This window comes from Orbicella franksi, chromosome 10 (genome assembly GCF_964199315.1).
Source record: "Orbicella franksi chromosome 10, jaOrbFran1.1, whole genome shotgun sequence".
In the NCBI taxonomy this organism is placed as follows: domain Eukaryota; kingdom Metazoa; phylum Cnidaria; class Anthozoa; order Scleractinia; family Merulinidae; genus Orbicella; species Orbicella franksi.
Window position 1 is genome coordinate 3,984,281 of NC_138154.1, and position 22,129 is coordinate 4,006,409.

At 39.6% G+C, this 22,129-nt stretch overlaps 3 protein-coding genes across 4 annotated transcripts in view; 2 read left to right on the plus strand and 1 right to left on the minus strand.

Annotated features, from left to right (window-relative positions):
- Positions 1-22,129, plus strand: part of LOC145500995 (bifunctional polynucleotide phosphatase/kinase-like) — a 116,493-nt gene that overhangs the window by 21,384 nt on the left and 72,980 nt on the right. Inside the window, exons 12-18 of the mRNA XM_081480568.1 lie at positions 3,841-3,909; positions 4,169-4,196; positions 4,551-4,612; positions 6,183-6,292; positions 6,523-6,610; positions 6,787-6,854; positions 7,708-9,251. Coding sequence (XP_081336694.1) covers positions 3,841-3,909; positions 4,169-4,196; positions 4,551-4,612; positions 6,183-6,292; positions 6,523-6,610; positions 6,787-6,854; positions 7,708-7,822 — 540 coding nt within the window. The 3' untranslated portion in view covers positions 7,823-9,251. The remainder of the gene's footprint in view (positions 1-3,840; positions 3,910-4,168; positions 4,197-4,550; positions 4,613-6,182; positions 6,293-6,522; positions 6,611-6,786; positions 6,855-7,707; positions 9,252-22,129) is intronic.
- LOC145500961 (uncharacterized) overlaps positions 1-22,129 on the minus strand; it is a 159,830-nt gene that overhangs the window by 6,636 nt on the left and 131,065 nt on the right. The window lies entirely within an intron of this gene.
- LOC145501102 (ribonuclease P protein subunit p29-like) lies at positions 9,631-22,020 on the plus strand. The gene is made up of 7 exons (XM_081480658.1): positions 9,631-10,021; positions 12,012-12,073; positions 12,311-12,528; positions 13,191-13,265; positions 14,251-14,312; positions 15,258-15,359; positions 18,869-22,020. The coding sequence occupies exons 1-7, from the start codon at positions 9,988-9,990 to the stop codon at positions 19,003-19,005; spliced, it is 690 nt and encodes a 229-aa protein (XP_081336784.1). The 5' UTR covers positions 9,631-9,987; the 3' UTR covers positions 19,006-22,020.

Genomic DNA, 22,129 nt, shown 5'->3' on the forward strand with positions numbered 1-22,129 from the left:
CACTGATTTTCTCCAAATGAGACATCTTGCAGATTACGTCAGGTCGAGGTATTTCATTGCGGTCTACTGGAATGACATGTCGCGTAAATGTTCTAGGTAAGTCCAACATCATGTCCTCTTCTTTAATGTTGGCTACCACCAATCCTTCAATGGCCTTTGTGGTAACACTGCGTGTTCCGTGAATCGTGGTAAGGATAAGGTCAGTGTCACTTCCCTCAATGCCAAGCGCCTTCGTCGACTTCTCACTCACAAATGTCCCACCACTGGCATTGTCTAGCAGTGCATAGACCTTTATCTTCTTTGCTGGATCACTTTTATGAAACAAGTAAACTGGTAAAATACCCATGTTGATCGGTACATCTCCAGCTTCCGTGATGTTACAGATGGCAGTGCGGTTGCTGCTAACACGAGGTTCAGCTCCAGAATGATTATCACTGTCGTTGCTGGTCTTCCTCGCCCAATCATTGTCGTGTAGCGATGTGGGGTGTTGCTTCTTGCAAGTATTGCATGTCTGCCGCTCCTTACAGTTTTTGGCAATGTGCTGATCACTAAAGCAACCAAAGCACAGTTTCTTCTCCACTACAAACTCTCGTCGTTTAGTAAGAGTTTCTTTAAAAACTGTTCACAATCATTTAGGTTGTGGGGCCCTTTGCATAAAGAACACGACACGGACTGCTTGTTTCTACTTTCCTGCTTTAATCCCGTGGCAAGGGTTGTTCCTTTTCCTCTGCTACGTGACCCTCTTCTGAATTTGAAGTGAGTGCCCTTGTCTTTCTCGTCATGATGAGGTTTGCTAACATTTTCTTCTGAGAATACAGGATCTGTGGCAAGCTCTGCTTGTTCGCGGACAAATTGTGAAAACTCCTCAAAGTCAGCTATCCTTCCTTTCGCACTCTTGGTCTTATTGTTCCTTTCAGTCCACTTGCTTCGTAGATGCCTGGGTAACTTTTCCCAAAGCTGTCGCAGTACATGAGCTGTGTTTAAATCGTCCATGTGAGACATGCCTTTCATAGCAGACTTTGCCTGGTCCAGAGCAATAGAGAAATTTTGGAGAGCTGAGCCATCGTTTGCTCTGATTGGTGGCCACAAAGACAGTTTGTTGATGTGGGCGTTTGCAATCTTGAATGGATCTCCGAACTGTCTCTTTAGCAGTCCCTTGGCTTCTCTGTAGGATCCTTCTGATTTTCTTTGAAGACAACCATTAATAACTTCTTTCTTTAGCTTTACCTGAAGTGTACTGACCCAGAAAATACAGCCTTTCACAGGAGTCTTCAACTTTTGATTCAATCAAAGACTCAAAGGCAGTTGTAAATGCAGAAAATTCCATAGCATCACCATAGAACACTGGAGGCTCGCTTGATGGTAAAAGGCTCCTTGCTTGCTGGGAGACCATAATTTGAGACAATTCTGTCTGCTTTCTTTGAATGTCCACAATATCTTGAAAGGTATTGTCCTGGACTGCCAAGGGGTTAACAGACAAACTTTTTGAACAACCTGGAGGGCTATAAACATGTAGCAGTGTCTGTGGGTTCTCCAGTGATTGATCTTTGAAAGGATGCACAGCTGCAGGCCTGTCTACGAAGCAGGGTTGAGGTAATGAAGTACGTGTATTTGTGGGGCTATCAGTGGGGTTTGCTCTATACCCAGAAGTCACCGTGTCTGTATGGATTCCAAAGTCCAACGCTGTATTTCCTGATAGGCAAGCTGTCATTGGGCTCGTGTAAATGGGAGCTGGTTGCCCCTTAGTAAATCCACTAAGAGGATTTGTTGGAGAGGGGTTTTGGTGTCCTAAGATATAACTGCCAGAAGAACTTACTGGGAATGACTTTGAAGCAGGTTCCAAAACTGAAATGGCATTTGATGGGCGTGAACTAGCCGCCACTGCTGTTGTTGTCATTGTTAGAACCGATCCTTGTGTTGTCAGGGAAGTAAAGTTTGCGTCCTTTGCAGTATTAGCTGGGAGCAGACTGGATACTGGAAATGTTGGAAGACTTTTTGTCTGTAAACAGGCAGGTGTGGAAAACAATTGTTCATTGTTCATTTGTTCATAAATCTTTTCTTCTTCCTTTGCCTTAGCTAGACTCTTCTTAAACTCCAATTGTTCCTCAGCCATTTTCAATGCCTGCTTTTCCTTAAGAAATGCTGCTTCAACTTCTAGGGCAGCAACCCTAGTCTTGGCTTTTATCAATTTCGATTTAGATGAAAGTGAAGACAAATTTGAACGTCCAGAGTGATTAGACTTTCTTGAGTGATGAGACTGGTTAGAAGCAGCAGAATTTAATTCAGCAGACTGAAGTTCTTTCGCCTTAGAGAAATATTCATAGACAGACTGCTTAAACTTAAACACATCTCCATCGTGAACTTCATACCATGAATTAGCACTGGCAATATCTGAATCATTCTCTAACACCTCGAGGAAATTATCCTGTGCAACTTGTAGATCGACAAGTAAATTATTAAGACCGTCCATTTCAACTGACTCAAACTCAAAATTGCTGAAATCAGCGAGAAGAGGCTTCATTTTGTTCATCTGCCTAGTCACGTGGCGAAGAGCCACAGTTCTACGATCTTTTAACCTTTGTATTTCGTACTGTTTACCTTTATCCGTTGGAATTTTCTTCCTTCCGCCCGATTCTAACTCCTCAGCACCACTGACCGTCGATTTCTCCTCCATATTCAGTGAACCTTGAACCTTAGCTGAATCATGAAGCCACATTTCTGATGCTACATCCGTTGGTGAAGTATTAAGCGGTGAGATAGCACGAATTAATTCCATGTCCATTGAAGACGACTGTGTACGCCAGGGCTCGGAAATGCCTTCCATCCAATAAGCCATAAAACCTTTGTTTTCGTTCTCCACGTCCGTAATTACTCTTAATAACCGTAGATCCGTTGCAGTTCCGTAGACGAGCAAAGTGAACCGTAGTTATCCTTGAACATTTGGCCATAAATCCCTCGACAAACCATCCATGAGGTCGAGTTAAAACTATAGCTGCGAACGGCGACAAACCATGGACAAATTCACTTTAACCAGAACGTTTAATTCACGATAGGCCATGAGAACAACTCACAGTGATGCCACGATATTACAACGGTATAATTCTCAGAAAACACTGACAATTTGAACTAAATCTGACCTAAAAACCGAGGAAAACTTGACATAACTGAGGTTTTAACTCGGTGGCCTCGTGGTCACCGTTCGAAGAGGCCACCTCCACGCATGCGCAAACCTAAATGTGTCTTCACAGGGAACCCAGCAGTAACATTCTGGGTAAATATAAGAGGGATGAAAAACCGTTTGCAAATGAGCTACAGGAAGTGGCTCATATCCTGTGGTTAGCGATACGATATAGGAAAGAACTATGAATAGACATCTTAATTTGCACACCGTTTGTCATCGTATTAACCATTTGAATTTAAGGAGCAGTATTCTGTGAGGACGTTAGTAAGTTCATTTGGGAAAATTGGATGTGGAGTGCTTATATCAGGGAAGAGAGCTATAACAGGAGGTTTGTTTCGTTAGTAAACGGAGGGGCTTATGAGCGGGTTGGTTAAGGGGGTGGGGGCTTATAACTGGCATTTTACGGCTTGGATAACAAAACATTGCGACTCACTTAAATACTTGGAGTTTTACGTTGTTCAACTTGTTAACGTTCTGGCGTTTGTTCTGCAAACTTAGAGTGTATTTACTGCTAATGAAGATATCTATGTAGCTGCTTGTTTCTGATTGAAGGAGCTGTTAGCTCAGAGGTTGCTAAGGATGTAGTGTGAAGGGTCTATATATAGCGAAAGGTTTACCGCATTTTACTCTGTGTTCATCACTCACGATTTTATTCACAGAAAAATCTCGATCCCAATGGATCGTTATTTTGTCCTGTCAGTGCAAAGCTGAAGTCAGAAAGCCAGGAGGTATGGAGAAACTCTACTTAAATGGCTTATACTCTGTTCTCAATAATTCAATATTCCTGCATATTTGCATATTTGTTTGAATCTACTGGCTCTACTGGCAAAGGTGAACTTTGTGAGAAAAGATTGCGCTAGAATTCACTCCAGAATCCCTCCAATAAAGACATCCATTGCTTTCAGTTTGTTACAGTTTTTCTTTCAAATTACCTTTGATTGAGATGCCAGTAAACGATTGTGTTTTCATTTTTTTTTTTTTTTTCAGCTTATTGTTATGGTTGGTTATCCTGCTTGTAAGTATTTCTTAAGCTTCTTTGATGAAACATGTTATCAAAATGTTTGAACATCTTTTGTGTTTTCATTGATTACTTTTGTTCAATATGGCTCGGTTCAATTAGTCGCATCGTGAAATGGATCACGTGATTTTCCTTCGCTTGGCCTCAGTTGCCAGGTTTTAGTACAATTTCTGATGGGCTCATCTCACTTGTATGATTTGGCCTAACGAGAATCGTCAGTAAAGCACATTTTACACAAATAGCGGGTTTTTGTCAAAATAAATCAACTTTGGGTAAAAAACACGACCGACTGCAGACTGTTGACCAGTGTTGTACCAGTACCAATTGCTTTTCATTGTTTTCATTCACCAGCTGGAAAAACGACCTTTGTTAACGAACATCTGATGCCTCATGGATATCTTCACATTAACAGGGTAAGGAAACAGAGTCAGGTGATCGAGTGTTCAAAATTAGTTTTGTGCGGCTTGCTAAAAAGATAATGAAATGATAGAACTTAATCAGTGAAACATACATTTGCCAACTGTAAAATAACTCGCGAGACGAGTGCAAATATCCCACGTTATTTTTTTCCAAGGGGGCACGGTAACGAATCCTGCAATCTGATTGGTTCTTGGCGCGGTCCGGATTTTCCTATATCTGACCACGGTAAAGGTAACGGCGGGAAACAGCGCGGGTGAGATTGTCGTGTTGGTCAATTTTCGTGAGTGAACTAGCGGTAATGGTCAACCTTTGCCCTTTTTACACTTCTATCGACGATTAATCAACGCAAGTTTATCTCTATTCACTTTAAATTGGCAAGGAAAGTCACTTTAAATTCAATTGAGTGTCTTGGAGTTGTGAAAATTTGTTTGGTTGTTTGTAGCTCGGCGCTGTAATGGCGCGTAATCCTGTGGTTCTCTCGCCGCACAATTTTAAGCAAAAAAAAAGTCAATTGCAGTCGAGTTTACCTCTCTGATCGTTGCTGTATTTAAGAGAATTTCTGTGGAATACATGTAACGAATTTCCTCGCTTTCTGCTACTCAATTTACGGTAAAAAAAAAAGTGTGATTTCGAGTGATTCGCAACGACTGATAGAAATTGTTTTTGTATAGTACAACTTCAAACTTTGCACGAAATTCCAGAACGGAAAAACAATTTTGGAGAACGAACCTAGTTGGTAAACAAGATGCAACTAACATAACGTAGATCGAAATAAATCTGTTCTTTAATACGTATTTCTTTGTTTAGTATATGAGTTACTCGCTCGTTCGCTCGTTAGATTTTTGCGATGGTTTGTAGACGGCACGTAAGCCAATTCAATGACAAAGATGCGTAAACAAACCCACTTGAAAGCCAATTTACCGCAGGAAAAAATAAATATATTATTTGCCGGCTTAGGGTTGGTCCGCATAGTGAAAAACTGTGACCTCGGGCTTGAAAATGCTGCCGTCGGGCTGCGGCCTCGGGCAGCATTTTCAAGACCTCGGTCACACTTTTTCACTATGCGGACCGACCCTAAGCCGGCAAATAACATATATGTATTTGTACTCAAGGAATTGCGTTAAAATTTTCTTAGCCCCGGCCAAACGATCGCAACATTTCAACACAACATATCGCAATATTGTTGGACGCAACATGTTGCGTGCGTTTGGCCACCCTGTTGCGACATGTTGGGACATGTTGGATGTTGTTGGCTCAGATTTGAACATGGTCAAATTTTCCATGCAACATTTGTGGATGTTGCATGATGTTGCACTCGTTTGGCCAGGTTCGTGCAACAATGTTGCGCCCGGGCATGCGCAGTAGTTCGATTTTCTGCATGTCGCAACACATCGCAACAGGGTGGCCAAACGCGCGCAAGTTGCGATATGTTGTGTTGATATGCTGCGATCGTTTGGCCGGAGCTTGCAAATGTTGGGCCAACAATGTTACGATATGTTGTGTTGATATGTTGCGATCGTTTGGCCGGGGCTTTAGTTACATGTGTATTTTACTTTTCTTTAGGATACTTTGGGTTCATGGCAGAAGTGTGTGTCTGCTTGTAAAGATGCATTGTCACGTGGTACGAGCGTTGTGATTGACAACACGAGTCCGACAACGGAAGTGAGAAAGAGGTAACGATATAACGAGTGTTCTTATTGGAAGCCAGTTTGTGATGATGTCATCCTCGCTCTTCTTTCACCCGGCGTTCATTGGACCAAGCAAACTGGAAATCCTTGCATTTGCTCTTCTCGTTTTGCCCAAGTTCACACAAACTTTCTGGTCTCCCAGCCTTTTCCTTGTTGGATTGCGCTCGAATATCTCACTATCGAAATTAACATGTCTCTCTCGTTGTTGTTCTCAGATACGTGGATTGTGCAAAGCAAGCCAAGATTCCTGCTCGATGTTTTGTGTTTGATGTGTCCTATGAACACGCTCTACATAACAATAAGGCAAGTTTGCCTTTATGTGTATTAGCACCTGAGCCACAGCAAATCAAGAAGTTTGGTAACTCTTAGCAAATCCCTATTTTCCTTGCGCCTCCCAAGCTTAGTGTCTCGCAATACTGAATTGTAGCCCTTGGAAAGCTGTGTGCGTGTCTGTCTCATCAGATTTTAATCTTTTGCAGATTCGCGAAATGACGAATAAGGACAATTCATACAAACACGTTGGACATTTAGCTTTTGTGAAGTACAAGTAAGTCAGGAAAGACATGGCCGAATGTGATAAGAACGATATGAGAAAAATGTTAGTCAGTGACGCAAGGTACTTGAAAAAAAAATAAGATTCGGTACAGCGTCTTATGCAAAAGGTCTTAGGAACAATTCCTGTTGGGAAAAAAATGTCTGTCATGCGCTGCTTTACGTGAGATTGATAGCACTACGTCAGAAACCTACAAGAATGATCAGGAAACCAGAACTTCTATCGATTTGGAGTTCATTTCATTGAGGTTACCTGATGAACAAACGCGAGCGCTCGTCATGTGTATTTTCTAAAATGGGTGTGTGAGGGGTTTGGCCTCAACTGGGGCGAGTCGCTGGACAGGGTGCAGTCTGTCCACAGACTACACCCTGATCGTAAGAGAAAGTCGGTTTTAACCGGAGGGGATTTGAAAAGGCTCGAACCCAAGGGGTTGGCCCTGGCGAAAGACAAATCGCAGCCGTTCTTGCGTGCCCGAAGAAAAATAACTTGCAGCAAAAATATAAACGCGACTAGATAGGGTGTGGTCGTCGGAGTATTTAGTCTCAGAAAAGAGTCTCACCGTACACGATGCTGTATTAATAGATGACGTTACGTCAAACGGCAAACGGCAAAAATGAAACTTATGCCGTCGGTCTTCAGCTGTCTGTACAGTAGATTGAAAATATTTGTATTTGCGGTGAATAGTAGAAGACCTTTTTCTAAGAATTACAAGAAAAGAAAAAAAAATCAGAGGTAATCTTTGCCGTTTGCCGTCTGCCGTAAACGTCATGCTTAAACTCTCTAATAGTGGGACGTCTTTTTGCCTTCTGTCAATGAATTATTTTTGTTTTACACATGTATTTTGCAGATCTGCGTATGAAGAACCAAGTTGTCGTGAAGGCTTTGAAGAGATTGTGAAAGTGAACTTTATACCAAGGTTCAAAAACGAGAAGATCAAAGAATTGTACATGCAGTTTCTTTAGTGACAGACGACATGTGTAGGCGATCAAACAGAAGCTGCTATAAATAATTGTGAATTGCGCAGAAACCATTGCGCATTCTTGCGCTCAGGACTGTCTCGTTTGCTTTCCTTGTTAACTTTCGTCTTCAGTATTTTAACCTTTTCACTTTCTATTATGTCGATAAGTGGTACCAGGCTCTCCGACGATGCCGAACACGGAATACTCAAGGAGCTGCAATACAATATTACCCATTTTTTTTGTAAAAAAAGTCCTTTCTGTATTGTTTTGCAAAGGGGAAATATTTCAACAGCTTACGTAGTGAACCTTCTACGCCACTTCCCTCAGAAGAGCTAATGTTTGTGAGGGGACTAGGAGACAGTTTAAAGGATGATTTCTCTCGTCCCCAGTAAACTCGCGTTGAACCATTCCGAGATGTAAGCCTCAGAATTCGTTTGTGTTGATTTATGTAAAAATGGTATTTTTTGAAGTTGTAAGTGATGTTGAGAAAATTTCTACTTTTGACTTTGTTGTCTCTTATTACTTGTCTTACTTTTTTTTCAAGAAAGTTCTCATTGTCCTTAAGGCTCTGCGTTCATAAAGCAATCCTACAATGTACGTATTTCCACACCTCACACTTCTGTCAAAAGTTTCCCGTGCTAACAGCCCGATCAAGGCACACCTGGACTGACTTGTCTGTTTCAGTACCTGTTACTAGTAACCCGGTTTGAACATTTCGGCCAACACAGAGAGCTTGGCAAAGCAAACCGTACTGAATATTGTGACAAGAGGGGGAGGGAGGGGGAATTGCCGATTTAGCACAATTAAGGCTTATCTTATGACAGGTCTTAACCCGTTATGTAATGTAACGTAACGTAACCGAACAAGATAGTAGAATATCAGAAGTTTTTCTTCCCCTTCACAGGACATAACAAGAGAATTCAGTACTCCGGGATTAGTTACGCAGGCTTTTCTAACTTTTACCGATTGTCTCATGGGTACCCCAAAGCCAGTCCAAAGCTATCACTCTTCACTTGTAACATCAGTAATGTAAGATGATAATTTTTGGATAACCGGCACATTTAAAAATAATCATCGCTTTTCGTCGACTTTAGGCTAAGCTAAGGTGAGGTTTCTCCGGTACCGTATTTTGTTGCGATTCTTTCCGTTTCACTTGAACTCTTGTATCACGAAACCGTCCGGCAAGGTTCATCAGAGCTGCAACAACTGAGCATGGAATGGCATATAAACTGAGAACCCTACCGAACACAAGAGGAAGAGATACACTACTCCATGGTAGTCTTCAACGCGTTTAACTGAGTAACTCCATGACAGACCCCACAACACTAAACAATTATTGGATAAGGTTTTTGTGATATCCAGAATAATCAAGGTCGAGGTACGGGTTATCAGCGTCAGCCTTCGGCTTCGGCTGATAACCCTTACCGAGACGGTTATTCTGGATATCACAAAAACCGAATCTAATAATTGATTTATTATACATTGAACGAAAAAAAATGGAAGTCATGTTTTTGCTTCTTCACTGACGGCAAGCGACACAAAGCGCGCGAACATGACATGACTACCCGTAGAAATCATGCACCGCGGTCATGCATGACATGACTAACTAAATGACGTCATAAGCGCTGATTTCGAAAATTCAGTAAACGCTTTCGGCCAATCAGAAAAGAGATAGTGAGTTCAATGTATAATAATAACAATAATCCTTGTCACGGTTTTGGAAGGCATCTTGACTGGTGGGTAAAAATTTACAGTATATTGAATTCTGAACAATTTATTAATAGCAAACTAAAAATTCTAAACAGAGGATTGCATGACGCAAATTTGAAGGATGTAGCTGTGTTAGAAAGCGTTACATAGGTTGCGTCATTATGACTCCTGGTTGCGTTTATTAATTTCCATGCATTTGTCTATGATGTTTTCCACAAACTTGTACGCTGCTTACAAGCTCACGCCACTTTGAATTTTGTTAGATTCAATTCTCTTACATTGCCTAATAAATGGGCAGGGATATGAGGGGTTGGCGGGGGGAGGGGGGGCTTTTTCTGAGGTAACTTGCGGGCGCGGGGCGAATGTTTTTCTTAGGTAATCAAGGCAGACGAGACACTTCGCACAAGATACATGAACAATCGTGAATAAGGTGAGACTGGGTCGAGAAGAAAGGCAACATGGCGGACAAGAACGAGGCCGATGTTTCTTACAGTAAGTGTAAAGAATAGTGTAGCGAATACTAATTTACAATTGATCAAATGTTAGAAACGTATTAGGGTAATGTCTTTCCAGCGTCATAATGATACGGAACGAACAAATAAGAACGAGAACAGATTTTAACATTAGAAAACGCTAAAGTGACTCAAGTACACCTCAAGTCTTCTGCATTACTGTTGACATTGACCTTCGAAATACGCACAAGGGAAAGTCAAAATAAAAATAGGATGTATTTTAAAAGAACTTTAAGTATTCGTATTATTTGAATTTTTTGAAAATGGCTAATTATTGAGCTTTTCTACCATCTATCACTCCTCAAGATTGAGCTAAAGCTTTAATCTTAGATTAGATGATTGCCTCATAGTAACTCACTTAAAAGCTTTGCGTTTGTCATGTGAGATATCAAGAGAGATGATTCATTTGTTGCATTCAGTAAACAGAGAGAAATGGATGGTCTATTGTAGGTTTATTGGGATGCACGATAAAGTACATGTATGGTGCAAGTCATTTTGCATATATCTGACTGCAGCTTTCTTAGGGAATGTCATAGAGTTAATGCAATAGATGTGCTTCTGTTAAAAGAGTTGTCGGGATTTGTGGAGAATTTATTATAAATAAGGTTTATTAATTATCTTGCCAATAACTGTTGTTACAGTCATCGGGGGTTTGACATACAAACAAGACAGAGGGTCAATTCTACTTTGTATTGGCTCATTCGCCTTGTTTCTATTCCTTTTGAAACAAAATAAGATTTGGCTGCAGACTTAACTGTAATATAAGAGCTATTGATTAAAGATGAATTTCTGCAATGTTGGACATTGTGTTATATTTGTCAAGGAAAAGGTTGTTGTTGTTCATCGTGGTAGATGCAATAATAAAGTGTATTATCGTTTGTCTCACAATGTAGTCACTTGAGATGTAGATCGCGACGTTTGGACTGGTTACTGTTAGTCTTCTTCAGGTGATAAGGTCAACTGATTGTACGGTATCATTGATATCACAAAGGTTGGCTGTGATTGGTGCATTTCGATCCTCCTATTGTTCCATTGTTCCGGTGAGTAACTGTTGTCTCAGTGGTCCGCTGTTGTACCGTTCTCCTGTTGTTGTGTTTTTTGATCGTGGACATTCATGCTTCAGGAATTTCAATTCCACTATCCCTGTTGATGTTATTAGGGTGAAGTCTTATGTGAATAGCTTCCTTGACCCTACATGTGTACCAGTGAGGCTCTCGATCAATAAACTTGACCTCATTCCAGATAGGATAGTGGCCGGTCTCGTGGGTGTGTTCAGAAATGGCGGAGGTCTGGGTGTGGGCAAGTCGTATATCCCTGTCGTGTTCTTTGATCCTCTCCTGCATAGATCTCCCTGTTTCCCCTGTTTCTAATAATTGATTTATTATACATTGAACGAAAAAAAATTAGTCATGTTTTTGCTTCTTCACTGACGGCAAGCGACACAAAGCGTGCGAACATGGCATCATTACCCTTAGAAATCATACACTGCAGTCATGCATGACATGACTAGCTAGATGACATCACAAGCACTGATTTCGAAAATTCAGTAAATGCTTTCGGCCAATCAGAAAAGAGATAGTGAGCTCAATGTATAATAATAACAGTAATAGACCTTATCACGGTTTTGGAAGGCATCTTGACTGGTGGGTAAAAACTCACAGTATATTGAATTCTGAACAATTTATTAATAGCATGATGTCATAAGCACTGATTTCGAAGCATGGATGCCCATGATCAAAAAACACAACAACAGGAGAACAGTACAACAGCGGACCACTCAGGGAACAGCTACTCACCGGAACAATGGAACAATAGGAGGATCGAAATGCACCAATCACAGCTGACCTTATCGCCTGAAGAAGACTAACAGTAAGCAGTTGAAACATCGCGATCTACATCTCAAGTGACTACATCGTGAGACAAACGATAATATACTTTATTATTGTGTTATATTTGTTATTCTTTTATAGGTGCTCTGTATTCCGACCTTCCACACCATGTTAAGCATAACTTGAAAGGACTTGGCCTTCAGGTAATTAACCTTTTAACTTTCAAAGATGAAATATGAATCTTTGGATCAAACGTTGCCAAAAATTGGGTGTGTCTCTATGTTTGGGTGTAGGTACAATGTCCATGTAGACAGATAACTCTGCCACTGTGGTCAACTAAACTCAAACTAAGGTATTTGGCAATGGGGTATTCCACACACACCAAATTTTGCCTGTTTTTGCTGTTGGAATAATAGATTAAATTATGAATTTGTTTACAGCCTTTAAACTGCTCAGCTAAGAGCTATGTGACTTCATTTATGGAAAGAATGGTACAGAATAATAAAACTGACTTGGAAAAAATGCATCGTGACCCAGTGATGCTGGATAAACTCAACAGAAACAAAAACAAATCCAATAAGAAACCAAAGAGAAAAGAAATGTCTGCAAGAGAGAAAAGGATTCGTGGGATTTACAAGATTTCACCCAAAAATCAAAGGTAAGTGATGATGGTCTGTTAATTGGGTACGCTGATTATGACAAGAAAGCACAGTGATGAATTGATATCGTCCCTCACTGTTGTCTTGAAGAATGAAACAGCTAATAGTAGGCTCATAATTCCTCAGTAATAATACACCTATGTTCTTGTCAGTGAATGCAAAACAGATTCTCCATAGGCACATGAAATATGCCACAAAATAAATTATCATCTTCCTTGTTAATTTTCAGTTTTCAAACCTGTTTAATGAGCTTCTTAAGAAGTTGTTTGTGGATCTTCTTTAGTAGAGACTGTTATTCCCAAATCAACAAACTACTGAATTTTTTCCAAAAGTAATATTTCATGTGTTGTTTCAGAAATATCCATACTCTTCCCACAAACTTTGTGGCCTGATTCAGAAGTGATTCTCACCCTTCCCCCCCTCCCCCCCCCCCCATGAAAATCCCTCTCAAAACTCCAGTGTTGGTTCATACTTTCCTTAAAAACTGTTGACTCTTCAGACCCCTCCCCCTTGAAATTTCAGAGGATCCCCTCTGGGGTGGGTATGGACATTTTTGGACACTCAAGAAATGTGCCACAGCCAATTTTGGAATAAGACCTCAGGTACTGTGGCAATCAACATACCTGCTAATATTGCATCATTACAAACTTTTATTTGTAAGGTATGACATGTATCTTCCTCTTCATGAGCTGTGGAAAGGCTATATGCAAGAGCTGTTAAACTTAACTCCAAACAGGCAAGTTAACAAATTTGATTTCCTTCAATACCAACCATCATCAACTCTTTAATTCTGTCTGACTACGTAGCATTACAGAGTTGAGTAGGTTCAGTCTAGTTGAGTCTTAGATCAAGGGGAGTGAACTGAGAGGCCTGGGACCCTGCCTTAAAAGCACAAGTGAAAATGTACCACATCCACTGAAGTACTTTTTTATCAATCCAGGTCCGACCTTTTTTTAACCTAAACTACTTATAAATTCATATCTTTTTGCCATGTAATGTGCACTATGGTGGCTTTGACATTGAGGTTTAATTGACAGATTGAAAACTTCAAGTGTGATGGGACTGAGGGAGAGGGCAGAGAGACATTTTATCTTATTGACCAAGGGTGAAGGTCATAATAAGAGAATTATTACACCTTCCTAGGTGTATGTACTCACATCTCATTCTGATGTTAGCAGAACAGAAGAGAAATAGAGTTGGAAGAAAAAGAAAAGAATCTTTTATGTGAAAGCAAGTTCTCTTAGAAATGTAAGCCATAAAACCACTAGATAATTTTCAAGAGAGACGGTGCGAGGCAATTTGGGACATTGCCCGGTACGATCATATTTAGAGAACTATATTGGACTGGCAGTGGAGTAATTTGATTGGCTAACTTTAATTATAGACTCTCTTAACTGACATAGTTGTTTAATAAATGGCTATATCCATCAGTAGGGAAACTGACGACTCTTAACTTTGCAGATTTTGATTCATCAAATCACATGTAACTCATGGAAAAGTTGTCATAACATTGTCAACATTATGTCATGACAACTTTTGACATTTAGTTGGCAGATGAAGTACAGCTATTAATGAAGGCCTTTGGGCCAGCATACAGTGGTTCTAACTCCTCTTGCCTAAAAGGCAACCTGGAAAGTCAATTTATTTAAATCCTCAGGTTGCTGTACACATGTATTAGCTGCTTTCATGTCTAACAGAATGTAAACTGTTTCTTCCATTAGTAATTTAAAAGTTGTGTATCCTAAACTTCTTCGAGCAGACTACCATGGATGTGTTCTCAGTGGTAAGTTTACTAAATGGCGTGTTACTTTTTTGTGTACAATAGCTGTGACTTGCAATGACAACTTATCATACCTCATTTTCTGTAATGATTCTAGAAGAAAATGCAATGTACCTGTTCCATGTGTTAGTCAGTCAATGCAATAATATGCCTTTTAATTATTAGGAGACATACTCAAACACTTGTGCAGTGTGGCTTTTCTGATTTAAAGCCTGGTTTCTCTGCCTATTTTTTTTGCTACTTCTACCTGAAATGAACCCTGGTGTTCCTTTGACATGATCAAAATTTCCTTCACTGAGAGGACTCTATCACTATAATAATATACATGAAAAAATTACTCGATTCTGACTTGCTGAGAGCAGTGCAGTTCAAGTGTAACACCGGTGCAAAAAGTGTAACATCAGCGCAAATTACACATCATAATTCTGGATTATGATTGGCTGAAAGAATGAGAAAAAATGGCTTCAAGAAAGATCTTCCGACACTTCCTCCACACAAATTTTTTCATGTTTATGTTATTAATAAGTAATCATTCGGTTTTTCTCGTTCAATGTGGAATTAATTTGCACTGATGAGTTTTTCAAAAAGCTGAAATAGCACTTGCGGAAGCTGCTCGTGCAATTTCAGCTTTTTGAAAAAATCACTCATGTAAATTAATTCCAAATTCAACTCGAAACCGTATGATTACCTACACCAAATGGTTATTGATTGGCAAAGACAATTCAGTAACAGTGAATTACCATAACCTTTGCATCCAGACTACCTGAACTGCAAAGGTGTTTGAAAAAGTGTACAGTCATTTCTAACGAGTCATTTCGTGATTCTGAAAGTTTGCCTACCTTTTTTTTTCCACTTAGAACGTGTCTTTCTTGAATGAAATGGGGGGTGGGTATGTTAAATAATTGTTTTTGACTTATTTTGGTGTTAATTTGTTTCTTCTTGTTACAGTGAGCCGCTCAAAATGTCCATCATACGTGGGAACATGTGGTATCTTGCTGCAAGAAACAAAGAATGCCTTCAAGATTATTACAAAAGACGACAAACTTAAAAGTAAGTTGTACTTATCTGAACAAAATATCTCTATCTCTATCTCAGTTTTGAATTTGAATTTTAACTCGTTCTGCCATTGTCATAGAGTTTGTTCTGTCTTAGTGATTTCATCAGTAGCAAAATCAAGGAACTAAAGCCAAGAAAACACTCTCCGACTATTGTAATAGCACTATTTGTTTATCGAGATGGTCCTTTGAATAAGTGCCCCCTTCACATAAGCACCCCTCCTGTTGGCCAAAATTTAAAATAAGTGCCCCCCGCCTCTCGAATAAGGCCCTCCTTCCCTCCCCCTATTTTATGGACGAGTAATGAGACAGCAAAGGATGTATAGTTTTCGTCGTGTAGTATTAGATTTGTACATTGTTTCAGTTTGTGATCACGTGAATTTCTAATGGTGCCGCGATTTAAACTTTAGGATCAGCCTTTTATGTCGATAAACAGCTTATGTTGTTGTTCACGTGCAGATGATGTATCGAAGACATGAACAAGTCAGGCCACGATTTGGGAAAAATTGAATAAGCGCCCCCTCGAATAAGCGCCCCTTGAATAAGCGCCTCTCGTAAATTTGAAGTAAGCGCCTCGGACGCTAATTCGAGGATTTACGGTGTATGTCACCCCTCTACTAACTGTCGAGTGTCGCAATATTGGAACCTTTAACTATGCATTAAAAAAAACACAGAGGGGCAGAAATCAGCAACTATATAGAGACTATCAAATTCTGCCCGGTAAAAGCAACGCACCTTAAATAACTTCCTTTGAACTAAACAAGTTTCAAAGTGTTATTTTGTTTGACTCTAGTCTAATGTTTGTTTTCTATGAAGCTTTAGCTGCGACGTCCAAAAAAAAAGAAAGAAACAGTTTACATTTATTTCGAAACCATCGACAAACCTAGCAACAGAAATTAAAATTGATGGATTTCGATAGAGTTTGGAGAAATAGGGTCATTGTTTCGTTGGATGAAATTATATCATAACTGTCTGTTTTTTTACAGAAAACTATGTTGACGCGTTCAGAAGCTGGCATCAAAGGAATTCAAAAATTTCGTGCAAACGTAACTTCTTTCCTTAGTCAACCACAGTTACGTAGATGATAATTGTAGCTAATTGTATAAACAAGGAGCTCGGAAATCTGCGTCACGTATACTGACGCTGTTTCAACATGCTGTTTTATTTCATGCTAAGTTCTATTGTTAAAAGATTACACGCTAATTTAGTACTTCCCGCTTCGTTTTGAGCTCATTTTAACCAATGACGCCAGAAAAGGCTAGTGGAGTGTGTTTGAAGTGTTTATGATTAGAACTCAAGTGTATGGTTTTTTTTTCGCCCGCCGTGGATGTGATATCAACAATCTGAAATTCCAGCACGTCGATAGCCAAGAATATTTTATTCTGAAATTCCGATTTGGGACGCTCCAAGATTCTTAGATCCAAGGTTTAAAATTCAGAGGTTTTTGTAGTTGATAAGTTTCATTTTCAGTTGATAAGCTACTTTTTCAGAATGGAATGAAATATTTGTTCTGTTCACGTTCAGTTGTAACAACATACTTAGCTTTGCACTTCACATTCTGATGTCGTGTAAAATGAAATAAGGAAAAGTTTGCGCCAGTTGCAGGAATGCACAAAATTCAAATCTGTTAAAACAAATTGACAGTCATGTCTATTTACAGCTGGGGAAATTTGACTGTAACGAAAGGTTTGTGATAAAACTGAGCACAAAATGACAAAAATGCACTGGAAAAGTTTTTACAAGTAGCCGTGAACACAACTTTTTAACTTTTAAATGTCTTGCACGATTTATTGCCATTCGGAAGATCAAGAATGTTATGAAAGAGAACTTTTCTTTGATTTACAAGTGAGAGATACAGTATGGCTCATAAAGTTATTTTTTGTTGTTAAAACCACTTCATTAAATTTACAAAACAAATGCCTTTTTCACGGTTCTATCATGTCATCAAAAATAGTTTCCCACGGGTGTTTGAATGGTATTAAATGACAGAAAGAAACGTATACCGTGTTGAAGTTTGACTAACATGTGGTTGTGCTGGTCTGTGTACTCTGTAGCATTGAAGCGGGTTAATTGTCGACCTTATTGCAGAAGTCGAGAACGTTTTTATTTTCGTGCGACGTTCTGTGCAGCTGACTTGGAAGAAAGCTCGCATGTGAATCGCGAATATTTAAACGTTAGCCAAAATCGTTTTATCTTGGTTTCTTATTCGTAATTTCTAGCGAAGTTTGTACAGCAAGAAATTAAGGTAAGCGAGGCGATTTTCACGACTGTGTTAGGAAGTGTTTTTAAAATAACAATACAAATAAAACTGTACTCGGTCTCGGAAACTGATCTCATTTCCGCCAGTGAAACGAGAATTTTTTTTCGTGTGTTTATAAAAATCTGGATTATTTCCGGCTCTTGTGATGCAAACACCAGATTCTTTCTCACGGCGAAAATTTTTCTAGTATCATAAATGTTTAGCGTTAATGCTTGCAAAGAAAACAGGTCTATTTCTAATCTTATCAGGCACTCGAGAAAATATAAAGACTATTATTTCGGATTTGTGCGAACTGTTGTTTTTGAAAATATCAATGTCTTCGTTTGTATACTTATTTGTGAAGTCATCAGTTGGGTTTGAAAATATACAACAATATGGTGTATTTTTAGACTTGAAGTCAAACAGATTTTGTGAACTTCTTAAAAAGGACAAGGTCAAGCTATTCCAGGCAATGCTGAGGCGATCTCAAATCTTCAAGGCGAGATGCAGCTCACAAATTCATTTTTTAGCTGATGTACGAGAGAGTTTTCAGTTGTTTCGATAAATCGCTTCAAGTTTGGTTACACGCTGTCTCGTGTATCCTACAGAAGTTAGTGACATTGATGCTAAATGCTCTCCATATTCCGTGACAAAGGAAAAGCAATCAGTTTTCACAAGGAATATTGTGTTTCTAGTTCGCCATGTGGCTCTAAAAAAGTAAAATCCAGCAGTGAATTATAGAAAACTAGCTGAAATTTGCCTTAAGTCAGTCGGTGAATATTTGTGAAGTTTGGTTTCAAATGCCAAAATGTAGGACTGTTTACCAGCCATGTTATTCCGCCCAACCTCTTTTCAAGCAAAAACGTTTAGAATTAGAACATTTTCTTCGCCTGCAGTTTGAAAAATAACTAAGGGACTGTGCAATAATTACCTGGAGGGTGAGGGGGGGGGGGGAAATGGGTGAAATATGCCCCGAAACTAAGTCATACTCCCCCTCTCATCAAGCAAAAATTAATTTCAACTCCCCTCACATAATGAAATATGAAACAAATATGAAACAAATAAAGTTCTTAATTAATACTTAAATCTTAGCACGTTCTTAAAAATTTAGTCATCAAGCCTCAAAGTTTCTAAAGTGTACTTACTGAAGCGCGAAAAAGCGGTCACTGCAAATGCAGTGATTGTATTTTGTACGGAATAATTTGTTGTTGGTATTACAATGAAGACAATTAACTAAACGAAAGGTGTTTTATTTTGTCTTTCAGTGATTCCCAAAGCAAACAGCGTGTTCACATTTGAGCTTGGAGGATTCGTGTTCACGATTCATGGAAATCATTTCCGATACAGATCAAGTGAACGATCAGCCAGGAGATTCAAACCTAAACCCACAACAGACTTGTGATTTTGTTGCTTGGAGCGAGATTGGTTTATTCCATGGATTGACGGCGGACAGAGCAAGATGCAATCACTGAGTGATGCAGTCCTGTGAAATAGCGCATTCTTCCCTGGTGTCAAATGAAAACCTTCACTGGGTCGTTTGTGAATAACATTTAAATACAAGGGACTAACAAGAATGATGTATTAAAGAACTCGGAACATGGCGCTGCAACTCAGAGAAGTAGCGTTTATTGGCTGCGAAATGTTAGCGAAGTTTTGGAGCATGGCAGCGTATAGTGGAATTAATTGTTACCTGCGAGTTTCTCTTCCTCGATGACAATCGCCTCGAAGAGTTTTGGTAGAGAAGTAAAGAAAATAAATCCCTACCACGTATTCCAGTTTTCAGAGCACTGCCTACATAAAAACGCCAGAGTTGTTTACTGTCTCCGCTACGCCGGAGGAATTTGAAAACACAACAATCACCGGTCACTTTGGATTTGTGCTTGAAGAAAACTCGGCCAAGGAAATCATATGATTAGCGATATGTCACCGTTTTCGAAAAGCTCCGTTTTCAAAATGTTTTCTGTCCACACTTAAACACAAGCCAGTGTTTTCAAATTCCACCGGTTTGAAGAGCGTTTTCGAAAAGCTCCGTTTCCGTGACGGATTAGTGTGGACGGTAGGCCTAACCGTAGAAATAAGCTTCCTTTTTCAAATTTCTCCGGCGTAGTGTGCACGGGGCCTGAGCTGGGACCTGAGACGTAGAGAAACGAAATTAACTTTCAGCTGAGCGTCCTCATTGGTTCGTCAAGCTCGTGCAACGCGCTTTCCTGAACCAATCAATCAACTTGTCTTCGAGGATTTCCTAAAATAAACGACGCTCATTAAGTTTCCCGCCCAAAACCAAGCGTGCATGATTCTAGTCACGCGAATTTTCCCGCGCTTTTCACGGCATCCCCGTGCAGTCGGCGCACGCTTTCCATTCGGTTATTAAATTTGGTTAAATTACAGCTTGACGTATTCTTTTACAGAAGGGTAATTAAGCTATTTTGTACATGTCTGTTCATACTGATTAAGACGTACACGGGCACGTACAAATTCTGCCTGGCAACCTCTTGACAAATTTTTTTTTACAAATCATAGTAGTTCATTTTACGCATTCCGTACTGTCTGTCTCCTGTAGATATGCCAAATTCCTGTGTATTTCTGAACTGTCCGCTTTTACTATCTTGAAACTATTCAGTTCACAGCCTTATATATCCAGTTCACATTTGCTTTGCAACAGTTGTCGCCGGTTTGATGAAACAAAGCAGCAATTAAATATTCTTTGGTAAGAAAAGGCCGGACATTTTACGAAAAAGGGTTCACAAACTTTGTTTTCATTTCTGTTTCAGATTGTGTCAAACGAAGTTTAAGAACAACATCAATAAAATGTCGACCAGCACATCTGCTAAATGAAATTAAAGCGGATAGAAAGTTGTTTAGATCGTTCAAAAACGTTTGTGCCTGTGACGAGCGCAAAAGCCTCTGGCGTTGAAAGTTGGTTTCACCTTGGTACTGTTATGGCTAATTTTCTGGTCGTCTGGAGCTTGAGGAATTCATAACATTAGCGAAAAAACCTACAGCGATTAAGCGGAACATTCTGGAGAAACGCTAATTTGAATTGCTGTCATTCTCTCGTAAATTTTAAACCATATTTTATACATTTTCTACGTACTATAGCCTAGATATTTAAACCTGATCCGGTATATATACTTTCCGAGTCAAAGTTTCACCGAGGTTAAGTGCTGTCAGACGAAAAACCTTCATCCGCTAAAATCTCGAGCACTCAAAAGAAATGTTATGTTAAAACTGCTTTGCCCTAATTAAAACCTCACGCTCAGTCCTCGAAGTTATTTTTAAGTGGTCCGTTAAAAGACCCTTATATAAGGTTATCTAACGGGCGTGATATAAGTTCGATATTACAGATTTGTAAGTGGCCATATTCAGCAAACATTAACCATCTCTCACTTTTCATCTGGGAAATCGTTGAAGTGCTGTTCATTGAGCTGACAGGCTCTATATTTAGCAGAGGGGTCTATAAAAAACCTTGTTTATAGGGTCAAACCGATAGGTCGCCAACTGATAAATAAATTTTCGCGTTTCCACCAGTTAATCCCTTCCAAAACGAACCCTGCGTGAACGTTTGAGACTATCTTTTTGTTCTCTTGTAAGTTTTCCTTGGAGAGTGTTCCTCGATCTAATGCAGTTCTTGTGGAACTGTCACAGACAACATCCGATTTGAAGATTTTTCCCGCATGTTTTTACTCCAGTGATTTCTCGTTATATTTTACGTGTATAAAAAATTTCTGGTAACTCAAATTGAAGCGTAATCTCGTCCTGAATTTATTTATTTTTGCCGTGTTTATAGTTTTTATTCGATCGTTCAAATAAATAAACTGTATATTTGCGTATCTTTTATGAAAGTTTCAATCATGTTTTAATCTCCCTTTGACTAACGAGAGAAGAATGACGTCACAGTTTAAACTTTCCTTATCTTAAAAAATTATGAGCTAAAGGATTAGTTAAACATGTTTTAAGGTTTTTTTTTTTCAGTAATTAAAAGAACTACCATAAAACAGCTGGAGGAAGTTTGTGTAAAATGATTATCTGTGTTTTGGACGCGGAGTTATTTTTTGAACCGAATTTGGGTCGCATTGCCGTCAGCCACGAGCCCAACCAAACATTTCCAACATTCCTCAAATTCTTTTCATGATTAAACCCATTGTGTTCGCTGGGCTGTGTTGTTTTTTGATTAGGCTAATCGGCCAGTCTTCTGGATTGGAAATATCCCAGAATTTTCACCTTCATGGGCGAAACAATCTGCTTGAATGTCTGTTTTAGGGTTGTGTGTGGTTTGCGCGCGTGTATTAAGGCCAGGGTCCAGTGATTGGGGATTTATTGAAGTCGGTGAACGAGAGAGGCAGCGGAAATGTACAGGACACAGGTTATGACAGCAATGACGTCACAAGTGTTTTGATATAGCTCCGAGCCAGTTAGAGAGGCCCGCGGAAAACACACCAATGAAAACTAATTGGCTGGCGTAATAATGTCCAATTCAATTCGTGACAGCCAACCCGGGTGACCGGCTCGGGTTTCCCTCGTGTTGT

Coding starts and splice junctions, on each gene's coding strand:
- LOC145501102 (XM_081480658.1), top strand. CDS start 9,988: ATGGCGGACAAGAACGAGGCCGATGTTTCTTACA. Junction 10,022..12,011: donor CGAGGCCGATGTTTCTTACA/GTAAGTGTAAAG, acceptor ATTCTTTTATAG/GTGCTCTGTATTCCGACCTT. Junction 15,360..18,868: donor AAAAGACGACAAACTTAAAA/GTAAGTTGTACT, acceptor TTTGTCTTTCAG/TGATTCCCAAAGCAAACAGC.